The following is a 9,473-nucleotide window of genomic DNA, read 5'->3' as shown; positions in this document are numbered from 1 at the left end:
CCTCCCGCTTCTGCAACCTCTAAAGCAATGCTGGCAGTACCATGCGTCTGTTTTTTTGAAGCCAGCTTCTGTACCTGACGCACAGCACTAGGACTCAACTTCTTTAATCGACCCTTGTGAGGCCTGTTCTGAGTGGAAGTCGTCTTAGAAAACCTCTGTATGACCCTGGCCCCTGTACTGCAACTGCAAGGGTGTTACAGATCTTCTCATAGCCTAGGCGATCTTTGTGGAGAGCAACCATTCTAATTCTCAAATCCTAAGAGAGTTCTTTGCCATGAGGTGCCATGTTGAACATCCAGTGGTCAGTATGAGAGAATTGTACTCAAAGCACCAAATTTGAACTGCTCTAATACAAGATACACAAATTTGTATGGTCCTGTCAAGCAGACAAAAACATGAACATGATGAATAGGACATGTGGCTTTGCATGGTTAAACGACATACAGCTGTTATCACTTAGGGTGTACTCACTTTTGTTGCCAGCTATTTTGACAATAATGGCTGTATGTTGAGTTATTTTCAGAGGACAGTAAATCTGTACTGCTCTACAAGCAGCACATTGACTACTCTAAAATATATCCAAGTTTAATTTCTATAGTATTGTCCCTTGAGAAGATATACTAAAATGGTTCCTGAAAAGTGAGGGGTGTACTCACTTTTGTGAGATACTGTATATCCATATAACACTTTTTTTTAAATTAGACTGGTTTGTTTTTGACTATCTGATTAATATTTGTTTGGAGATACGTTTTAATCTGACTTCTGTTCTATAAGTGTACTGCTCTCTCTGTATTTCCTCCAGATCATTGGCTGGTGGTATAGTGTGAGGACATCCGCCTCTCACAGCAGTGCTAGTGGGCACACAGGTCGCAGTAATGGCCAGACGGAGGTTGCAGCACATGCGTGTGCCAGCATGTGTGATGAAATGGTTGTCTTATGGAGATTGGCAGTACTAGACCCTACCATGAGTCCCCAGAGGTGAGCAAGTTGGATTAGCTCTAGTGAGCAAGATCTGGTTAGGCTCTAAAGAACTTGTGATTCATATTTGTAGTGACTTTGATCTATAATACTTAAAGGTTTGTGGCTGTTTGTCGTCAACACTTAGGTAAGGTAATGTTCTTTTGCTTCTCTATTTGTGACTCTTCAGGCGTTTGGAACTTGCTGCCCAGCTAAAGCAGTGGCATCTGAAGGTAATAGAGATTGTGAAACGGGGGCAGCACCGCAAGTCTCTTGACAAACTCTTCCAGGGCTTCAAACCAGCTGTGGAGTGCTGCTACTTCAACTGGGAAGTGGCCTACCCTTTACCTGGCATCACCTATTGCAGTGCAGATAAGAAAAACACCTCATTTTGTTGGGCCAGGATGGTGCAGCAGCAGAGGGGTGCTAAAGCTGGGACCAGTGGGGAACCAGGAGAAGGAGCTCGCTGTGGAGCGTCAGAAGGTACTTCCTCTGAACACAAGTCACGGAGCAACTCCCATCTTCCCCAGCAGGAGGTGGCTGTCCGCCCTAAGGAGACCATTGTGGGCAAGAGGAAAGGAGTGTCAGGCGTGAACAGTGGAGGCGTGCTGGTTTGTCTGGGTGGAAGGGTCTCTCTCTCACTTCAGGAGGGAGGTAAAGGCATGTATAAAGCTAGTAGCTCCTCCCCATCAGCTGGTAGTAAGGCCAAGCTTACACAGAGCAACAAGGGTTCATGTGGAAGTTCGAGCGGCATCAGCGGCAAGCACCCCAGTGCTAAACGGCGAACTAGCAGTGAGGACAGCTCTCTAGAGCCTGATATGGCAGAGTTGAGTCTGGATGATGGCTCCAGTCTGGCACTTGGAGCGGAGGCCTCTAACACCTTTGATTTCCTTCCTCCTCCACCGGAGATGTTGCCCTCACCCAGCCCTCTTCTCCGAGAGCCACTCAAATACAGTGGTACTGCTTCAAAAGAGCGTGCTTTTGAGGCAAAACGTGTGCTGCCCTCTTCTGCTGATGCCCATGCCTGCTCCATTGCAGCTCCAGTAGTGGTAGCTATCAAGAAAGAGGTGGAAGTTGAGGCAGGTCTGGATGAGAACGGAGGAGACGAAGACCCCGTAGATGATACTCTGCCCTCTGCATCACTCCCCATCAAGGCTCAGCGGGTCCGCAGAGAGGGAGATGGGAGCGGGGCTTCAGGGGCCTCAGGACCTCAGGCAGCTGAGGCAGCAGGAGCAGATGCTATGGGTGAAGATGACTATCAAGCTTATTACCTTAGTGCTGCATCAGAAGAGGGAGCTGATAGAGGGGTTGCAGACGGCAACCATGAGGAAGAGCCAGACATCTTTGCTGGGATTAAACCTCTGGAGCAGGAGGGCAGGATGGAGGTGATTTTTTTTTTTTTTTGTCAAACACATTATGTGCTGAATTTATTTATTTGACCCTCTAACTCTAGCACTCTCTATTCTAATTCTATTCTTAAAAAAAAAAACTAACACTAACTTTTCTAATCTTTTTGTATTCTATCTTTTTGTTTTCTTTTTATTTATTATACAATTAACAAAAGCAAAAAAAGTCCCCTAACACTAACTTGCTCTATTCTTTTTTTTATTCTATCTGTTTTCTTTTTATTTATTATATAATAAAAAAAAAATCTTGCTACGTATACTGCGTTGTTAACTGAGACTTGTTATAGCACTTGCATATCATTGCTCTTTTGTTGATTTTGATTGCTTCCATTGTCCTAATTTGTAAGTCGCTTTGGATAAAAGCGTCTGCTAAATGTAAAAGTAGGGTCCAAAATTAAAGGGTTAGTTCACCCCAACATAAAAATTCTGTCAGTAGTTACTCCCCTTCATGTCGTTCCAAACTCGTAAGACCTTCGTTCATCTTCGCAACACAAATTAAGATATTTTTTGTTAAATCAGATGGCTCTCTGACCCTCCATAGACAGCAACGCAACTGTAATGTTCCCAGGTCCAGAAACGTAGTAAGGACATCGGTAAAATAGTCCATGTGACATCAGTGGCTCAACGTCAGTTTTGCAAAGCTACGATAATACTTTTTGTGCGCAAAGAACAAAAATAATGACTCCCGAGTTATGTCTTCCGCCATTTTGGAGAGTACCCAAGAGTGTAATCAACGTAATCAGCGTTGTTTACGTTAGGGAGAAAGCGTGCACATGAACGTAATCAGCATTTTTTTATGCTTAGGGGAAAGTGTGCGTATGCATTGTGATACTCTCCAAAATGGCGGAAGACGGTAACTCGGAGGAGACGAATTGTTGAATAAAGTCATTATTTTTGTTTTCTTTGCACACAGAAAGTATTATCGTAGCTTCGCAAAATTGAAGTTGAGCCACTGATGTCACATGGACTGTTTTACAGATGTGTTTACTACGTTTCTGGACCTGGGAACATTTCAGTTGCGTCGCTGTCTATGGAGGGTCAGAGAGCTCTCTGATTTAATAAAAAATATCTTAATTTGTGTTCCGAAGATGAAGGAAGGTCTTATGAGTTTGGACCGGCATGCAGGTGAGTAATTAATGACAGAATTAAAATTTTTGGGTGAACTAACCCTTTAAGACTCAGCGAGAGCTAAATGTGACCATCTATCTTCTAAATATCTTTGTCACAGTGGAAAATCTGTCTACTTTATCTGGGATGCATAAATAAAATGTATGTTTTGTTTTTTTTAACACTAGTTTTTTTGTTTTGCTCCATTTGGTGACACACGTGGTCTATTGTTTGTGTTAATTCAGCAAATTTTTTGTATAAATGTTTTTATAAAAGGATGAGATGTAGTGACTCAATTTGAGGATGGTTGTTTTATAATTTTGATTTTTATGACTTAAATTCAGTATATGTACAGTTGTAAAATACATAAAATAATGGCTGGTGTTGCAAAAATCTAATTTTGCTTAATTTAATTCAACTTTTATTCAGATTTAATTGCACTGAATTTTAAAAGATTTTCAATGGTATAATGGTGTGTTGCAGATACTGTTTGCCTGTGCGGAGGCTCTCTATGCTCATGGCTATAGTAACGAAGCATGCCGATTGGCTGTTGAACTTGCTCGAGATCTGCTGGCTAACCCACCCGACCTGAAGGTGGAGCAGCCGCAGACAAAGGTACAAAAACAGACTTTTTCAGTGTTTTCCCAAAGGTTTTAACTGTGACATCATGCTGGTGCTCACCTTTGATCTCTCCCTGTCTTGTTTAGGGTAAAAAGAGTAAGGTGTCAACCAGTAAACAGACGCAGGTGGCCACTAACACCTTGTCTAAAGTAGCCTTCCTGCTGACTGTGTTGAGTGAGAGGCTTGAGCTCCATAACCTGGCATTCAACACTGGCATGTTCTCCCTGGAGCTGCAGAGACCACCAGCTTCTACTAAAGCTCTGGAGGTAAAGCAGAAATTACATTCATCCCATAACCCTGGTGATCTGCTAGTATGACAATTTAGTTTCTTGTTGGGGATGTGACTGGTTTGACTGATATAGGAAGTCTGTCATATAATATCATTAACATTAGTAAATGGGACACAATTTGAGAGAGTTTAGCCAGATTTACACTTTGAAACTGACGACAAACTAAAAATGCATTGTAATGACTCCTTGTTTTAAATGTGTCCAGTGAAGCATTTTGAGTGCCATAATTCTGAGCTACTGTGCTCTTGTGTTAGGTGAAGCTGGCATATCAGGAGTCCGAGGTGGTGGCTCTGCTGAAGAAGATTCCTCTGGGTCTTGTTGAAATGACTTCCATAAGGGACCGAGCAGAGCAGCTCCGTGATGGAAACTTCTGTGACTATCGACCGGTTTTGCCCCTCATGCTGGCAAGCTTCATATTTGACGTACTGTGCACCCCTGGTAAGTCCCACATCTACCTTTTCCCATGATTTTAAAAAAGCTATTTAAAAATCCCCCAAATCCCCATGCTCATTTTAAATTTTTTTTGTCTTTTTACTTGCCTGTTGCAGTGGTCTCTCCCACGGGCTCTCGACCTCCTAGCCGGAACCGTAACAATGAAATGCCTGGTGATGAGGAGCTGGGATTTGAGGCAGCTGTAGCAGCTCTTGGTAAGAATCAGTTTATGTAAAAAAAAAAACACAAAACCAACCAGCACTAATGTGTTTTGTTTAGGATATTCTCTTTCTTTCTGTGTTTCGATCGTCCCTCATTTTCTCTTCTATCCCTCTGTTTTTTTTAAGGTATGAAGACAACAGTCAGTGAGGCAGAGCATCCTCTGCTATGTGAAGGCACACGGAGAGAGAAAGGAGACCTGGCTCTAGCACTGATGATCACTTATAAAGATGACCAAAGCAAGCTTAAAAAGGCAAGTGTTTGAAGTTATTCATGTAATATACATAAGCTAAACTTGCAGTCTAATGGCGCTTTTCCACTGCATGGTACGGCTCGGTACGGTTCACTTTTGGGGGGTTTCCCACTGGGTACAGTACGTGGTACCTGGTACTTTTTTTAGTACCACCTCGGTTGAGGTTCCAAGTGACCCGTTCCGTTACCAAAACGTGACGTGTAAACTCTGCTGATCACGGATTGGCCGGAGAGAATCGTCACTACCTGCGTCACTGAACTTGCGACACAAACACAACAGAACCGCTAGATTTAAATCCGCACAGCCAGTGAAGGATTGAACGCAACTGTTTTGAACAAGCACACCTTTTTTAACAACCAAAAAGTGGCCGTTTCGTTGTCTGTTGAGGAAGTACAGACATTCCTCTAGTTGATAGCAGAGGAGCGGATCCGGCGAGCTTGATGGGGCGACGCGGAATGAAAAAGTTTTTCAGGAGTCGTGGCAGTAGAGGCGGCGCAACTATAACGACACGTGAATAATCCCGCCCACTCTAAAGTGGTACTGAACTGCAGTGGAAACACGAGCCAAGCCATGCCGTGTCGTACCGTACTGAGCCGTGCCGAGCAGAGTCGTACCACGCAGTGGAAAAGTGCCATAAAGTTACAGTCAGAAGCAAAGTGATAGCATAGTTTGAGGAACTTACTTGTATGTAAACTACCATTCAAAAGGTTGAGGATGATAATGCAGGTGAATTTTCATCTGCTGTTACTCTCTTCAGTGTCAGAAATCTTTCTAATATGCTGAAGATGAGATAAAATGACATGAAATATTTTCTTAAAAATATCTTACTGACTTTTATGTACATGATTTCTTCATGTTATCTATCCCTTTAAGACCATCCATACTTATGCTGAGAGTCTTAGCCATGGTATCATTTTTAAAATGCAGTGCATGCCTTAAACTATTAATGTTTGATATTATCCTTGTGTAGATTCTGGACAAGCTACTGAATCGTGAGAGCCAGACCCACAAGCCTCAAACTCTGAGCTCATTTTACTCAAGCAAACCAGCCACCAGCAGCCAAAAGAGCCCATCTAAACATGCCACCCATGGTGCTAGCGGAGCCAGTGGAGGAGTGTCAAAGCACACCCCTTCAGCAACATCAGCTGCTGTGCAGGGCGTGACTGGAGGGGGAGCGGCAGGACAGCAGGGCAGTTTGGTGGGTGGTGGAGTTCAGAGCACAGTGACAGGAGAGGGCATCGCTGACAACAGAGATCAAGGTGAACAACATCCACCAAAGTATCACGAGTAGACACTTAAATGTCAGAGGGAAATTCACTGCTGAAATGTTATTGTCTTGGGTCATTGTTGAGTTTGTAGTGACCCAGTTTAATTTAATCTCTCTCATACTTCGTTTTGACAGAGGGTGCACAGTCGACCTCCTGTGAGCAGCAGAGCGAAGCTGCGCCCTTCAAGCCCGAGGGCACTGTGCCCAGTCGTCTGGCACTGGGGGGCCGTGGGGCATATGGCACACGCTGCTGGGGATCACCTGTACGGCAGAAAAAGAAACACACCGGTGAGAGACAGTGGGTTTGTTACTTAGACAGAAGAGAACATTTGATGCAACACCTGTCTTCATTATTTTTGTCACAAGAGGTCAAAAATCACTGCAAAAATTCATACAAATTCACTTATCCGCTAGCCTTTTTTAAAATAATTCCAAATATAATATATTATTATTATTATATTTCATGTATATTAATCATTTATTTACTTTATTATTTTAACTGTGCATAAAGAAATTTGAGAGTCTGAGAAGGTCATGTTTCTTCTGACGTGTTTTCTCAGGCATGGCAAGCATTGACAGCAGTGCTCCAGAGACCACCTCAGACAGCTCTCCTACCCTCAGTCGACGTCCACTTCGAGGTGGTTGGACAGCTGCTTCCTGGGGGAGAGGCCAGGACAGTGACAGCATTAGCAGCTCTTCCTCTGATTCACTTGGCTCATCGTCATCCAGCGGCTCACGCAGAGCTGGAGGAGGAGCCAGAGCCAAGAGTACTGACACCAGCAGGTGAGACAAGCCTGTGCCCTTTTTTACACTCGTTGCCCCTTTTGAGGATTTGGTCTCACTTTTTGGGAGCTTTTTCATTAGTATCTCTTTTTGAGCCTCTATGTCTACAGTTTGTCATACATTACCTCTTTCCCTCTTAGGTATAAAGGCCGCCGGCCTGAATGCCACGCTCCACACGTGCCCAACCAGCCATCCGAGGCGGCTGCCCATTTTTACTTTGAGCTGGCCAAGACTGTGCTGATTAAAGCTGGTGGAAACAGCTCCACCTCCATTTTCACTCAACCCTCTGCCAGCGGAGGCCATCAAGGGCCCCACCGCAACCTGCATCTGTGTGCCTTTGAAATTGGCCTGTATGCCCTTGGCCTGCATAATTTTGTGTCTCCAAACTGGCTGTCAAGAACGTATTCCTCACATGTATCCTGGATTACAGGTGAGAGATAATTGTGTAATCTGCAGGGATCACAAACTTCAATATGATTTATGACTATCCCCTTGAAATGCAAATGTAATCTTTAAAATTCATAAACTTGGCTTCAGAGTATCAAATCAGAATGAAAGAGTACTATAGTACTGTACTTCAGTATATTAAAAATGGATGGATAGGTAGATAAATATATATGGGTGGATTGCGATAGATAGATAGATAGATAGATAGATTTTTATTTTATTCCAAAAATCATTAGGATATTAAGGGTCACATACCTGTATATGTTGGATAGATGTACACAGTCATGGCCAAAAATTTTGGCAGTGACATAAATTTTGTGTTTTGCAAAGTTTGCTGCTTGAGCTGTTGTGGTGTTCATTCACATTGTTTCTAGATTATTGTGTAGAGTGATCAGATGCAATTTAAATAATTGCTAAAAGCTTCATTGGCCAAAAAATGAACTTTTCACGAAAAACCCCCAAATGTAACTGTTTTTTGATCCTGACAGTAAATGACCAGCTAACATTAATTGACTAATTATATCAGCAGCACGTGTGAAATTGTGAGTGAGTACTAGTCAGGTAAAATCACTATCATACTAATTAGATTGTAAGAGCAGACTGATTGCTATAAAAGGATGGAAGAAGCGCTTCCAATCATTGTGTTCTTGTTAGCAATGGTTACCTCCAAAGAAACGCGTGCAGCCATCATCACTTTGCATCAAAATGGTCTCACATGCGAGGAAATTGCTACAAAGAATATTGCACCTGAAAGAACCATTTACCGGATCATCAAGAACCTCAAGGAGAGAGGTTTGACTGCAGTGAAGAAGACTTCAAGACGTCCCAGAGTGTCCAGCAAGCGCCAGGACCGTCTCCTCCTGAGGAGTCAGCTACGGAATCGTGTCACCAGCAGTGCAGAGCTTGCTCAGGAATGGCAGCAGGTTGGTGTGAGAGCATCTGTACGCACAGTGAGGCCAAGACTTTTGGACAACGGCCTTGTCAAGAAGGGCAGCAAAGAAGCCACTTCTCTCCAAGAAAAACGTCAAGAACAGACTAAAATTCTGCAGGAAGTACAAGGATTGAACAGCAGAAGACTGGTGCAAAGTTATTTCCTCTGATGAAGCTCCCTTCTGACTATTTGGGACAACTGGAAAATCGATTGTTTGGAGAAGAAAAGGTGAACGCTACCATGAGTCCTGCAGGGCTTAAAGTTCTCCGGCGTGCAGTGTTTGGCTGCGGAAAAAAATAATCCTACATTTAAAAAAACGTGTTGATATCACTTTCGAGTCCATGACTTCGCCCTACCAATGGTATGAGAGGAGCACAGCTTTCACTCTCAACCAAACTAACATTACTAGCCAATCAGAATTTTTTGCTCTTATAAACACGAAACGCGCATAATAGTATCCAACTGTGGAGTCGCAGCCCTGATGAATGGAGAAGTGCGACACGTTGAAAAAGCTGCAAGGCGCAATGTTCAAAGATGTTCATCTAGTGCATATTTACATAGAAAAACTAATTAAAAAGCAGCAGAGCTTTGTAAACAGCTTGGAGTAATCACATCATCGCCATAAGAACGATATGATTGCCAGAACAAATTTACCGGGATTTTTGAAAAGGTCCTGTTCACACATGATCTCTTAATGGTAACTTACTGGTAATTTACCAGTAAAGACTGTATGTGTGAAAGGGGCTAAACTCTTCCTCTG

General features: G+C 43.1%; 1 protein-coding gene across 5 annotated transcripts in view; it reads left to right on the top strand.

Annotated features, from left to right (window-relative positions):
- The window catches only part of LOC107565928 (zinc finger SWIM domain-containing protein 8-like), a 45,381-nt gene that overhangs the window by 22,995 nt on the left and 12,913 nt on the right, over positions 1–9,473 (top strand). For all 5 annotated transcript variants that reach the window (XM_016251239.1, XM_016251237.1, XM_016251236.1 and 2 more), the window contains exons 9-19: positions 803–978; positions 1,148–2,342; positions 3,954–4,085; positions 4,178–4,357; positions 4,636–4,819; positions 4,930–5,028; positions 5,161–5,285; positions 6,256–6,544; positions 6,688–6,840; positions 7,113–7,335; positions 7,476–7,765. In XM_016251239.1, coding sequence (XP_016106725.1) covers positions 803–978; positions 1,148–2,342; positions 3,954–4,085; positions 4,178–4,357; positions 4,636–4,819; positions 4,930–5,028; positions 5,161–5,285; positions 6,256–6,544; positions 6,688–6,840; positions 7,113–7,335; positions 7,476–7,765 — 3,046 coding nt within the window. The remainder of the gene's footprint in view (positions 1–802; positions 979–1,147; positions 2,343–3,953; positions 4,086–4,177; positions 4,358–4,635; positions 4,820–4,929; positions 5,029–5,160; positions 5,286–6,255; positions 6,545–6,687; positions 6,841–7,112; positions 7,336–7,475; positions 7,766–9,473) is intronic.

The sequence above is a fragment of the Sinocyclocheilus grahami genome, unplaced genomic scaffold (genome assembly GCF_001515645.1).
Source record: "Sinocyclocheilus grahami isolate Dianchi unplaced genomic scaffold, SAMN03320097.WGS_v1.1 scaffold1035.1, whole genome shotgun sequence".
NCBI lineage: Eukaryota > Metazoa > Chordata > Actinopteri > Cypriniformes > Cyprinidae > Sinocyclocheilus > Sinocyclocheilus grahami.
Note: the sequence above shows the minus strand (reverse complement) of the source record. Positions and strands in the feature narration are given on the sequence as shown.